This window comes from Phyllostomus discolor, chromosome 13, assembly GCF_004126475.2.
Source record: "Phyllostomus discolor isolate MPI-MPIP mPhyDis1 chromosome 13, mPhyDis1.pri.v3, whole genome shotgun sequence".
Classification (NCBI taxonomy): domain Eukaryota; kingdom Metazoa; phylum Chordata; class Mammalia; order Chiroptera; family Phyllostomidae; genus Phyllostomus; species Phyllostomus discolor.
The window spans coordinates 42,686,796-42,700,605 of NC_040915.2; the positions used below are offsets into that span (position 1 = coordinate 42,686,796).

Genomic DNA, 13,810 nt, shown 5'->3' on the forward strand with positions numbered 1-13,810 from the left:
GACCTCCGCCTCCCCGCACAGAGAACTAGTGGACGTGAGGTCCCACTGCACGAGGGTGGGATCTGAGTCCAACGGCCGGCGTCCTCCTACAGAAAGGACACAGGGGCGGACAGACACAGCCCTGTGTGGACAGAGGCACAGACTGGAGGGATCGGGCCACAAAGGGAGGGAGGCTGGGAGCCCCGGGGGTGGGGGGGTCCAGGAGGGGCAGGGACAACAGGGAACCCGGAGCCTCTGGAGGGAGGGCGCGTGGCCCTGCCGACACCTCAATGCCGAACTCCCGAGCCAGGAGAGGGCGCGACCCTCCCACTCGCAGCCTTCCGGCGGGGCCCCTTGGCCGGCAGCCCTGGCAGATCAGACCGGCACCCGGAACAGGACGCCGGCTGACGGCCGTTTCCATTGCTGCTGCCCGAAATGACTCATCCCCAAGCCTTCCGTCTTTCCGGGGGGCCCTCCTGCTTCAGGGGACAGACGCTGAGGGGCCCTCGGGACACCCGCTGGACCTGCCCTCCTTTGTCCAGGTCAGGGCTGGGGCTCCCAGGACACAGGCTCCACCGCCAGGCCCAGCCGCACTCAGAGCAAGGGAACGAAGGGCAGGTGCCACCTGAGGGGGGGCAGGGGGGTGGGGAGCTCCGGGGACGGGAAGCTGGAGGCTCACCGGGTCAAGTCCACTGTCGGTCTGGGGCCCTGAGGCACAATCACCCCAGGAAATGAGGGCCCCTGCAAGCGCACTTGGGGGGGTTCACTGTGACGACAGGCGTGGTTCACGGTCACCTCGGGGCCCCAGCCGGGACACTTAGAGCGAGCGAGGACCCGGTGCCACCGTCCCAGCGCCCAGGGAAGAGCGGCACCGGGTCGGCCTCCTCGGCTGCCAGAGGAGACGGAGAAGGGAGGGCCTCCCGGGGGTGCAGCGCCCGGGCCTCGCTGTCACGCCTCAGGTCCCGGCGGCCACCGAGGGCTCTCGACTCCTCCTGCTGTCCCCCCAGCTGAGCCCGTGCGCCCTGTCGCCCAGACACTCGCCACGCAGGTTCATCCGCTGACTCCTCCCTCGTGGGAAGACGACGCGGTTTCAATCTACAGGGGCTCGGAGTCTGAGAACCAGGCTGGATGCAGGGCTGCGGCCCCCAGCTCCCAGCCGCCCGTGGAAACTGTCTCCAGGCTCCAAGCTCGGTCGACACACAGAAAACCCATAGGAGTGGCAGGAGGAATGGGGCCGGGGCCAGGGAGGGACGGAAAACCGGGCTTCCACAGACACGCGAGGGAGAAGAGGAAAGAACGGGAACAGTCGCTAGCACGTCCCAGCCGCGGGGGGCAGCGCAAAGGGCACTGGTCAGCGTTGGATGTCAGTCCTCACCTGAGGGTATGAGTGCGGGTTTAGAGGGAAAGAGGGAGGGGGAGGAAGAGGAGCACCGGTGTCAGGGAGAAACGCTGACCGGCCGCCTCCCGAACCGGTGCCCTGGCAAGGGACCAGACCCCGCCCTTTGGGTGCACGGGGCGGCCGGCCGGAGCTTAGTTTCGGGTTTCAGAGACGACACAGAACACAGTCAGCCCTGTCACCGTTGCCCTGGGACCTGACGCCCCTCGTGCTCGGCTGCCCTTTCTGAGACGGCATTTTTGGAGTTTCCGCCGTCTGCGCTGCCCTGCCAGAGCTGGGACTGTTGGACGCCAGTGGCTTCCGAGGCCTGGTGAGTTCACCCCCGAATCTCCACCAGCTCCATGCTTTCCCTTTCCATCCCCCGAAAAGTAATGGGTCCTGCGCACTGTGTGCTGGATAAATGTCCGCTGCACAGCGACTGACCAGATGGGTAGGAGGGTGGATGGACAGATGAATGGATGGACAGATGGGGACACGGCTGTGGCCCTCCTGCCCAGGCCGCTGCACCAGCTCCCGTGCCTGGGGTCTCCCCAAGGCGCTCCCGGGCACCCCTCCCCCAGTACGAGGCTGCGTACTGACCCTCACAGAGAAGTGAAGAGGCTGGTTTGCTACCCAAGAGGCATCAGCAGCACCCGACCCAGGCCAGGGTCACACAACGTGGCGGCCAAGTTCTAAATCACAGGCCTGGCTGGGATGAATCCCCAGGATAACAGGACCCACTTTTTGGGGGGGGGCCTTCTCTGGGCATGGACACTAGTACCCTCACCTCATAGAGATATTGTCTGGGGTTCATTGCCACGGAGAAGGAGGGAAGGAGGGACAGGAAGTTCAAAAGGGGCACGTCCACTCCAAGCGTGAGCGGACACAGTCCCCCCCCCCGAAGGCCGCCCTTCAGCAGATGCAGGTTTGAAAAGAAGACACAATAACGGCTGATTAAATAAAGATAAACTGCCAGCTCTGGTCCCACTGCACACTCTGCTAACAGCTCGGAGCCCTTTGAGCTGTTTCAGAGTCTCTCTTCCGCATGCTCAAAGGGTAACATTGTAACACCACTTCACTCAGCCAGCCCAAGAGTTACATTGTAACACGTGACCCCACTCAGCCAATCTAAGACTTACCTTGTAACACACAACCCCACTCAACAGATTCAAGAGTTACACTGTAACACATGACCCCATTCAGCCAACGGGAGAGGTACATTGTAATACACAACCCCACTCGACCTTCCAACTCGGCACTTCCTAGCCAATGGGAATTAAAGCCAAGTGCAAGAAGCCACCCCCGAGGGGAGATCAGCCCCCTGCAGAGCCGACAGCCAGAGGCGTGCAGTGTGCACGACACACAGGAGCCGCCTTCCTGAGAAGCAGGACGCTCGGACAGCACAGCCGGTCGTAGGGTACAGGGTTTCGTTTGCAACGATCTTAACCCTGGCACCCACCGGGGCGTGCCAGACAAAAGCACCCACAGGTTACCTGGGGTATCTGGGTGGGTCAAAACAGCACAGAACTGAATGTGTATTTGAATATTTCCGGTGTGGAAAAGGGTACCCGGATCACGCCACCCCCAGGGGCTGACCACCCCGGCGACCCACCAGCACCCTCCTTTCTACGTTCTGGAACGCTGTCCTGTTCTCGGGTGCAGCCCCCGAGCCCGGTCGTGAATGGGGCTTCGGCCCCAAGCTCCGGCCAGACATCCGATCCCCTCCAGGCCAATGCAACAAAGACACAAGAGGGTCTGACGGATGCTGGGGCCCTGGCCAGGTCCCGCTGTGTGGGTCCCAGCAAGACCCTGGGGGTCCACCTGCATTTTAAAGTGTGCCGACCCCGAGCCATCGGGGAACCCTCAAGGCAGAGCGGGCTGCCCGGGGGGTGGTCACTCAGCAGAGGGAGCCACTGTCCCCACCATGCAAACCCACCCCCCCCAGCGCTGTTCAACGAAACCACCTTTGCTCAGCGCCGCACCTGGCCTGACACGCACACAGGTTGACACGGTGAGAAAGGGCCTCCCCGGGAACCAGCTCAGCGACATGCACAGAGAGAAGGGTTTGTCCCGCGGACTCTAAGTACGTCCAGGGAGGCGCACGGGAAGCAGCCGGTCCAATGCAGTTTAGGTGTTTCCCTGTTTGAACACCGAGCATTGGGCGCACGGGAAGGAGCAGGCGGGAAAACGCCACGTGTCCGAGGGACCCCACGAGCACACGGAGAGCCTCCTCCCCCGAGACCCTCCTCCTGAAGCCCGCACCCCTCACCATGGCCAGGGGGACGATGCCCACGTAGCTGGTCTGGCTGACGAAGATCTCGGAGACGGCCAGCTGGCTCCGGGACTCCTCCGCCGGGTACTCCACCTGCCACGTGATGGCCTGGGCCCCGGCCAGGCCGCTGCTGTTGTCCACGCCGAAGTCCACTTGCAAGATCTCAGAGAAGGAGCCGTTCACCCTGGAAGACAAGCACACGTCCGAGTGTGACTTCGCACCCGCGGCACCACACAGGGTCAAGAGCACCACGAAATGGCCACACTCCTCACAGTCGACCAGAGGAAGGGTCACCGAGCGCCACGAGGCCCTCGGCAGCGCCAGCGGAGCCCAGTGCCCAGGCTGCCCATCATCGCTGGCCCGAGCTCAGAGCGGTGACGAGCCACGGTTGGGGCCCCGGGAAGCAGCTGGCCTTCCACGGTGGCACCTCCCCTGTGTGCACATACCCTGCACACAGAGCTGCCCCTGCCCCACGCATGCACATGCCACCACACACGCACCACCCCCAGAGCTGCCCCTGAGCTTCCTCCACTTGCACCCTTGCTCCAGCCATGAGGCCCGGCCTGGGTTCCTGCTCCTACTGGGGCTGCCGACCGATGGACGTGTGGGTCCAGCTCTCTGAGCTCTAGGGTCTCTGGGCACCACGCACGAGACCCAGGACACCCAGGGACGTCACAAACTGCGAGCGACAGGATGAAGTGCAGCCGTCGGCTCCTCCTCTCGCCGGCCTGCAGCGCGGCGGCAGGAGCCACCTGCAGCGACGGCTTCACAGGTGCGCTCGGAGGGGGAACGAGGTGGGCGAGGCGCACACAGGTGGCAAACACAGGCGCTACCCCGTGTCTGTGCGCACGGGAGCCCGTCGTCACGGACACAGACGTGGGGACTGAGGCTGTGCCCACATGGGAGACCCTCGGGACAAAGGGGGAAACAAACGCCCCCCCGGAAGGGGCTGCGATGGCCTCGCATGGCTACCGGCTCCCAGCACCCGACTCCAGCCTTTCCCGGGTCCGAGGGCTGTGACCGCAGGCTGGCCGAGCCAGTCACGGCGTCTCCCCGGGGCCCAGTCACGCCAGCCAACCTGTGTCCTTCCCGCCCGTGGGCCTGCCGGGGCCGAAAGGGGCTGGGAGGCCGGGACCCCGGATGGCGCCCCTCCTCGGGGGGGTCATAGAGCAGCGGACACCCAGGACCGGACGCCGGCCGCGCCTACGCCAGAGGCGCCCGAGGCCGTGCACACACACGGCTGGCAGAGCTGGCCGCACCGGGGCGGAATTCTCAGCACGACGGGCCCGCGCTGGACTCCACACAGAAGGGGCCGGGTCCGACCTCTGCCCGCTTCGGGCAGCTTTTGAGAAACTCGGGCGCCCCCAGCCCAGTGCAACAGCCCCGAGCCCCACATGGCTGCTTGCACTCAAATGAAATTTCCTCAAAAATAAACCAAACTAACCCTCCCGTTGCCCCCCCCCGACAGCAGCCTCTTCCCAAGTGCCCCACAGCCACACGTGGCCGTGGCTGCCGCGTGGACGCCGCGGGCGGAACCGCTGGCCTGCTCCTACCCCGCGCCAGTCACTCCCATGTTTCCCGCCTCGGCCTCCCCGCCCGGAAAGTGGGCGGGCGATGGGCCGCCTGCCCGCTGCCGGGACAGCTGCGGGGTGAGACGAGGGGCCGGATGTGAACTCGCGCTGTACGTTGCGGAGAGCTGGGGACACAGGCTGTGCTGGTGCCGAAACCATCGAAGACACGGTTCCGGAACCGTCCACGGGCCCCCACGGGCAGACCCAGCCGGGGCCTGCCCGCGAAGCCGCCCCCGGGTGTGGGGCGTGGCGGCCTCGAGTCCTCGTGGATCCATCCGGGAGGCCCCTCTGCACGTGGAGAGCGTGTGCGTTGAAGCCTGGCCTCACGAGGGGCCTCACGAGGGGGCGGATGGGCGCGGGGGGACCCCTACCGGGGACCCTGCACGCCTGGGCAGCTCCAGGGAAAAGGCGAAGCAGACACGAAGGAAGGGCTGAAGTTTGGATTTCGGGGGGCATCTCAGGAGCTCGGGCACTGAGGTCTCGGCTTCCGCCCCCCTATGTCCCATCCGTGCCCCCCCCCCCCGCAGTCCCCTGTGTGGGCCCAGGGGCCCCCACACGCCCGTCTGCTGAGCCCCCCCTAGAAGGCGCTCTCCCCGCCCAGATCAGACCTCAGCTCTCCCCTGCGGCGTGGACGGAGGGAGGACCGCGCTCCCCCTGGGTCCAGCGGTCCGATCCTGCCGGGCGCACCCTGGTCTGGGGCTGAGACCCTCGGGCAGAGGGGGCGGGGCCTGTGCGAGGCCCCTCCCCCCGGCCGTCCTGGCCCGGAGCGGGGCCACCTCCGGGGACCTGCCCGAGCGCGGTGACGAGGGGAATGACCATCAAGTCACTGGAGTCACTTTCAGGGGTACATTCTTACTTCAAGGGATTTCTCTCAACTGGGGGCGGGGCCTTCTCCATGGGGGCGGCGGGCAGGCTGGCTAGTGAGTCCATTTCTATGGAAACGGGTCCATAACCATCAATTCTACTTGTTCCTGGTCCATTCCTCATACGCCTTTCAGCTTTAGGGATCGCTTCGTTCTCTCGGTTCAGCAAAGACCGAGGGGGGGCAGTGTTCGGCCACCAGATACACGTCATCACCAGGCACTCCGCCCCAAGGTGGAGAGGTGCATGTATGTAGGCGTGTGTGCATGTGTGTGCACATGTGTGTACGTGTGTGTGCATGTGTGCTCCTCACGCTAGAGCACGCACACAGCCTCCTCCCCCCTGTCCCTCAATACACGCCCAGCCATCTCCCTGGGCCCCGGGCCCTGGACGTGGGGCTGACACAGCTCAGACACGTTTCGTGTTGGGAGGGGGCCCAGCCGCTCCCTCCCCGGGAGCCCAGTGCGGCCGCTTCTGGGCTGGTCACGGCCACAGTACTTGTTCCCGGGGCTGGGGGAGGGGGACGGGCCGGAGGGGGAGGGGGAAATCAGGGAGAAAGGAGCAGAGAGTTTCAGAGCTGGAACCGGTCTCCGGAGGCTGTGCCATGTACACACATTACTGCCCCCCCCACCCCCAGACGTCCAGAAGCCCCCCACACATACACACACACAAGGAGGGTTTTTCTGGAAGGGGACAGAGCGAGAGAGGCCGTCTCTGGTCTCAGGGCCTCCCTTTCCTTTCTCAGGAGCCCATTTCCGGGCATCACTTTTACGGTGAACACCAGATGGCGGTGACAGTGAGCGAACGCCCAGGCCGGGACCGCCGGGGGCCCGCGGGGAGCACGAGAGGTCGGACCGCCACGGGCCCCTGTGCCGCTCACCGGGGGGACCGTGCCGCACCTGCACGGCTCCGGCTCCGGCTCCGGCCCCGGGGGAAGCAGCTGGCGCGGAGCCTGGAGAAATGCCGGGGTGCGGCGCGCGCTGGCCCAACTCACTGAGCCCGCTCCAAAGGGCCGGCGGGGCACCCTGTAAAATTCTGGGGGGGGGCATCGCCCACATTCTGGGAGACAAGCAGCCACCGGTCAGGAGCCCCGAGCCCCATTCCTCTGTCCGGCCGCCGGGCACGCTGACTCGCTCTCTGCTCTGAGCAGATGCGTCTGTCTCCGCTCCCAGAGGTGCCTCCCGCCTTTGCTGCAAAAACTGCTTCGTTCTCCGGAGCAGTTTCAGGTTCTCGGCGGAACTGGGCGGGACAGACAGAGGTGCCCCGTGTCCCCCCGGCCCCCCACGTGCACAGCCCCCACTGTCAGCGTCCCCACCAGGCAGCGCACGTGGCACAGCTGAGGAGCCCACACGCACACGCCATGGTCACGCGGAGCCCACAGCGGGCATGGGGCTCACTCCTGGTCTGTGCGCCCTGCAGGCTGGACAGGCGGCCGAGGACAGGGCCCGTCACGACGGCCTCATCCAGAGGACGCTCGCCGCTCCGGACCCCCTCCCTGCCCCGCAGGACCCTCCCTCCTCACCCCTCCCGGCACCCGCCACCCCCCAATCTTCCCACCAGCTCCTCAGTCCGCCTGTTCCGGAAGGGCACGTGGCTGGGACCCCGCAGCACGAAGCTGCCTTCCCAGGCTGGTCCCTCCTCCAAGGGACGTGCAGTCACGGGCTCCTTCCGGCCCAGGGCTCACGCCTTCCAGCGCCGAGTGACACACGTCCCGCGGTCCACAGGGGCCGAGGTGGATCCACCCACCCTCCCCTGAAGGACGTCTTGGTTTGTGGAAATAAGTTTTCGATTCCTTCGGGCCAGTGCCAAGGAGCATGATGGGTAAGTACCTGAACCCAAGTTCTCCAAAGGCCGGGGTCTGTGGGACGCCGTGGTCGCCAGCGTGCCCGGCGCGTCTGGTTACCCGGTGGCACTGGCTGGACGCTGGCTCCGTGCTGGGCGTGGAGAACTCTCGAGCAGATGCCCGAGAGGAGACGATGCCTCTTGGATTCGTCGAGTGGACACGCAAGGCGGGCCCTGGCCGACGAGGTCCCACCACCCTCCTGCACGTGAGACAGCGGGATTCCGCTTCTCTTTCAAACGCCGGATAAGCTTTTCCAATTTTTAAAAAGTGAGAAATGTATGTCAAATTTCAAATTGTCATTTCTGGTTTAAAGTAGGACACGAGTTACCATGGAGACGAGGAAAGGGGGTTCGGGGCGGGCCGAGGCCTGCGGGGGCCGCAGCCCAGCCGGCCCTCAGCCAAGGTCTGGTGACCCAGTGGGTCCCTGGCCTGAAGCCTGAAAAATACCAAGGTGGGGAGGGGCGGGGGAGGGGGACCCACAGGGAAAGGGCGTCCCAGGCCACCTGCATGGACACCAGGCGCTTGGTCAGAAAGAACGGCCGTCAGGCCTTCGCTCAGACAGCGCCTGCTCACCAGACGCCTTCGGGGCCCCCCCCACCCCACTGAGAAGTGCCCCCCACACACACACACACACACCCATGCCGGCCACTCTGCGCCTACCACCCACCCCAGGTTTCCAGAGCTTCCCCCCTCAGATACATGCTGAGTGAGTGAGTGATGACAGGGATCCTCCTTCCCCTCCCTCCCTCCCTCCCTCCCTCTCTCCCTCTCTCTCCTTCTCTCTCTCCCCCCCCTCCCTCTCTCTCCCCCCCCCCCCCCTCTCTCCCTCTCTCTCTCCCCCCCTCCCTCCCTCTCTCTCCCCCTCTCTCCCTCCCTCTCTCTCTCTCTCTCTCTCTCTCTCTCTCTGTCTGTCGTGACAGGTGACAGAGAGGGAAACCAGCACAGGGTGCGTAAGGGTTCCGCCGCTGCTACCTGGAGTTTCTTTTTTAATTCGAGGAAAACAAAGCCAGGCACCAGGAGCTCCCGTCGCACGTGGGTGAGTGAAGGTGTGCCAGGTTACCTTTCGTGCTCCGTACCAGTTTCTAATCAGGAAACATTTCCCTTAAAAACAGGACGCGGCCGCTGCCAGCCCCTCCCGACCGGCTTCTCCCCCCCCCCCAACCCCCATCTAAACCGGGAACGTGTTTTTCCCCCTACTAAGCCCCCCAGAAGCTCTTGTCGCGCCTGAGCCGGCTCAGGGTGAGCAGCCGACCCACTGCCCCACTTCCCGCCGCAGGAGGAGGGTGCGGCCGCCTCCTTTCTCTGTCCTCACATCCCCCAAGCTCCCTGCAGACCGCACGGGTGACCTTATTTCCGCTCCCACCGCCTTCCCGGAGCCAAAGACAACGCGTCTCAGTGGCACGCGGGAGTGCTGGGGTGTTGGGCGCCTCCCCCGGCTCGGCGGCCGCGCCCACGACGGCGTCCCACTCGAGCGGCCCGCCGGCCCTCCCAGCTGGACCTCGACTCCATCGGGGCCTCGAGCGAACCTGGCCACAGCTGAGGCAGCTGCCACAGCCACCCGCTGTGCCCGGCTGCCTCGTCTTCCCGGCAACATCCCGAGGGCCCTTCCGGGAAATGGCCTTGTGCCCGCCCCCTCGGTGTCAGGCTTGGGGTGAGCGCCCCCCCCCCTCGTTCCCGCCCTGCCCCCAGCCGTGAGGAGGGCTCTTGTTCTGTAACAGGCCGCAGGCGCCTCCGCTGCCGCCGGGTGTCCTTGAAGGGGAAGGCAAGGCCCCGAGGACAGACAGGAGAGACGACACGGGAACGGAAGCCGCCTCGGGGTGTGGGCCTGTCGGCTCTCCTCGGGGCCCACGGGCCAACACGCAGGGGGCACCTGAGACGGAGGCCAGTGACCCCAAAGCTGCTGCTGGAGACACCCTGTCACACTCACCCCCTCGTGTCTGCACGCTCGTGGAGGGAGGGCTGTGTCCCCAGCTCCGCTCGGGGCCCAGGGCCGCATCCAGTGGGGAAGTGGGGGGCAGAGCCACACCCACAGCGAGTGAACTTGCTACTTTTCAAAGACTCTGCTTCTCCCAGACACCCGCTCTCCTGCCCTGTGGGGGCCGGGGCCTCATTAAACGGGGTCCTGCCTCAGCCTCGCAGGCGGCTTGGCCACCCTGTGGGAGCAGCCGCTAATGATGCCAGGGTCCCGGGGTCTCGCCCTGCGCGTGCCGGTCAGCAGGGCTCCTCCAGATGGCCACAGCTGCTGCAGGCCGCCGGGTCACCAGGGGCCAGCCGACACCTGCCATCGGCACCAATTTACTCCCCATCCCGGTGTTTCCCCGCTGAGAGCAGGGGCGAAACCCCCGCCCAGGAGTGGCCGGCCTGCCTGCCAGGGGCTGAGACACCGAGGGGGCGGGGCCGAGTCTGTGGGCGACCCAGCAGGTGCGCTGCCCACAGAGCACAGGTCACGAGGATGCCCACGTCCACCCGCAGTGGAATAATAAGACTGCAGACCTCTGCGTGCGGGACCAGGGAGCTCGCTGCTCGCTGCTTAGAAGGAGCAAGAACTTTGAGTTTTCCCCCAAATTTCAGACTTACCTACTGCTGTTCAACAGCCCCGGCTAAGTGTCCCTCTGAATGTCCCTCCCACATAGAACACTGAACTTCCGCTCCCCGCCCCCGAGACCACCGCCCACCGGGCCCCACCCCCACCCCAGAGGCGGCTCCCTCCATCCCCACTGGGGGCAGCGCCTCGGGCGTCCCACGCTCTCCTCTTGCCTCTGGGGCCCACGTCTGGCCTGTCCGGGGTTCCGGCCGGGAAACATGTGTTTTTTTAAATAAAGGTAACTGCTTTTTAAAAAAGATTTTATTTATTTATTTTTAGAGAGGGAAGGGAGGGAGACAGAAAGAGAGAGAGAGAAACATCACTGTGCGGTTGCTGGGGGTCATGGCCTGCAACCCAGGCATGTGCCCTGGCTGGGAATCGAACCTGTGACGCTTTGGTTCGCAGCTGCGCTCAATCCACTGAGCTACGCCAGCCAGGGCTGGTGAGGATGTTTTTAAAAGCATAACAGGACAGCGTGGAAGTCCCCGAGGACGTGGGCAGGCAGGCGGCCCTGCCCCGCCATTTCTGCCTTGGCAATATTCCCCCGGGTCGCCCTGCACCGCACCTGACGGGCCCGGCGAGCCGGAGAGAGCCGCATGTCAGGACCCAGAGCCAGCAACACACCTCACTCCTCACAGCCTCGCGCTCCCTCCCGTGGGCAGCCCGATCTTTCCAGAACACGGGCCCCACAGCCTGCACGGCGCACCCCCCACCCCCACCATGAACCGTCTGAACCGCAAGCACTCGCCATGGCAAACCTCCCAGCCACCATCCGGAAGCTCATCTCGCCACCCGGGGTGGGGGGGGGGGTTTCCCCTTCTCCTCTGCTCCAAAGCCGAGCTAAGAGGCGCCTGAGTCCCCCCGTGGCCCAGACCAGGGAAGGGCCCCCAGAGCCGAGGGCGGTGGTGTCATCCCCGGTGCCCTCACCGTCGCCGTTGCTCCGACCCAAATGGATCAGAGGGGTGGGGGGCCTCGAGCGGCCCCGAGCCCGCGTCCCCTTAAAACGCGCAGAGCGGCCTCTGAGGCGACTGCGGTCACGTGTTCGATGCTCTTGGAAGGACTTCCTGTGGAAGGAGCAAGACACCCCCGTGAGCTGCCGCCTAAGGCAGGCTGGCCGCCCTTCCAGCCCCAGCCTTACTGGGGATGTGCTGACCCCAGTGCCCTGCGACACCGCAGGGGACACGGGTGATCTCACAGTTCCTGGCCTGAGACGCTGGGGAGCCACAGAGCTGGGCGGTGCTGACCCAGGGCCCCTCGTGAGACCCCCGTGAGGCTGCGGCTGCCCGAGGGCTCGTCTGGAGCTGGAGGGCCCCTTCCGAGGCGGCTCGCTCCCCCGGCTGTCGGCAGGAGGACTCGGCACCTCACCTCGCCGGCAGCATCTCCCCAGACCTGCCGTAGCCTCCTCGTGACCCGGCCCTGGCCTTTCCCGGGAGGCGGGACCCCAGACAGCAGGGGGGAAGGGGCGATGCTCCCGCGACCCGGCCCCTGAAGTCACACACCTCACTCCCGCCAGACCGAGTTCCTGAGCAGCGAGTCACTGCATCCTGCCCACAGACCCTGCCCACAGGCCCTGCCCACACACGCAAGGGGGACGGAGGGGAGCCCCACCTCCCCGAGCGGGAGTGTCGTGAGTGAGCATGTGCATGCCGGCTGCACAGCCTCCCGGGCCTGCTGGGCAAATGTCTGTGGGGGGCGGGGAACGCGAGCCCTGCCACTGCGGCTCTGTGGGCTGGGCATCGACCCTCAGAGCAACAGGCCGCCAGTTCATTCCCCGGTCAGGGCACGCGCCCGGGTTGCGGGTGTGGTTCCCGGTCCGGGCGTGTATGAGAAACAACTGATCGATGCTTCTCTCCCTCTCTTCCTTCCTCCCTTCCCCTCACTCTAAACATAAACAAACAAAATCTTTTTAAAAATAAAAAATAAAGAGTTGAACTCAAAGCCTGGAGGCTGGCCAGAGCCGGGTCTGCACCCCCTCGGTCACCCAGTCCCCGTCAGCCGCCAGCCCCTCCTCAGTGAGCAAGGACGGCGTGGACCGCGGAGCCTGGCGCCCTGAGAGTCTAGTTGGACGAGGCTCGCACAGCGGTCAAGCCCAGCGCTCAGGGGGAACCCGGCTCGCCAGGACGCGCAGCCTAGCGACTGTCCAGAGTAAACGGGAGCCACCCGGCATTCTCTGCACGGCAGTCCCTGTGCCACCCCGCCCCCGCTGTAATTAAAGCTCACGTATATACAGCTCAATAACAGGTCACTGGTTTTAATTTACTAAAAATCTAGGTTTTGAACAAACGAAAGCATCCCACCAGGTCATGGAGGTCCCCAAGAAGTGCTGCCCTGCACTATGACGCAGCTGGTGTCCCGGTTCCGTGAGCGCTCACCGGCAGATGCTGCCTTCCAAGCGCAGCAGGGCCAGGCGAGGCCCGGACGTCAGCCCCTGCCCTCTGGGGCCACCCCTCCTGCGTGGGGGCCTCGGGAAAGCGTGGGCACAGCGTGACAGGACCTCCAACTCGGGCGGACGCACACCCGGCGTCTGAGACGATGCTGCTGACGCCCACGCGAGTGGCACACCCGTTTGCCGCAGCCCAGCTGCATGGCCACGGGCAGACTCCCTCTCAGAGCCTTGACCGTCCCGGCCGTCAGAGGAGCGCCCGAACCCCAGCCCCCTCCATCTCCTCGGGGCCGGTCCCTGGGTGAGATCAGAGGCCAGGCGGCGAGCACGCCCGGGGAAACAAGCCTGGAGCAGGGAAGGGCCGGCAGCCGGCGGGAGTGGTGGCCCCGAATGCACCGTTTCAGGGCCGAGTCCCTCAGGACCGACGCCTGGCGGAGAAAAAGAAGGCTGCTCTGTCGTCCGTTTAAATACACGTCCACACGTGAGATAAAGCCAGTGTCTCTGTTCAGCCTTGCCCTTGACACCGGGTCCTCTCAGCAGACTGGAGCGTCACCCACAGACCCCTCGGGAGTCCCCTCCCCTCCACCGTGTCAGGGAGGTGTCGCCCTGGAACGGAGAATCCCCTGCTGAGCGGCCCCTGCCGGACAGACGCACAGACGGCTTTCCCCTAGCAGGCCGCTCCGGGGACGCGTGGGACCGCCCAGCGTGGGGGAGACGCCGGGCTGAGACACGGAAGACACGGAAACTACAGGACGGGACGGCCTGCGGGCTGGCGGGGAACGCGACAAGCTCAAGTCCAACAGGAGGGTGGGGGAGAAGGCGAGCGTGGCCCTTTTGAAAGTAAAAAGTGGGGACGAGCGTCTCGGGGTGGCCGGGAGAGCGTGCATCTTCCTTCCGGGCGCGCAGGGCGGCTCCGCTCACTGGCCTCCCTGAGGCCTCGCC

At 65.5% G+C, this 13,810-nt stretch overlaps 1 protein-coding gene across 1 annotated transcript in view; it reads right to left on the reverse strand.

The window, feature by feature from the left end:
* Positions 1-13,810, reverse strand: part of TMEM132B (transmembrane protein 132B) — a 152,565-nt gene that overhangs the window by 18,643 nt on the left and 120,112 nt on the right. Inside the window, exon 4 of the mRNA XM_036014932.1 lies at positions 3,624-3,810. Within this exon, the coding sequence (XP_035870825.1) occupies positions 3,624-3,810 (187 nt within the window). The remainder of the gene's footprint in view (positions 1-3,623; positions 3,811-13,810) is intronic.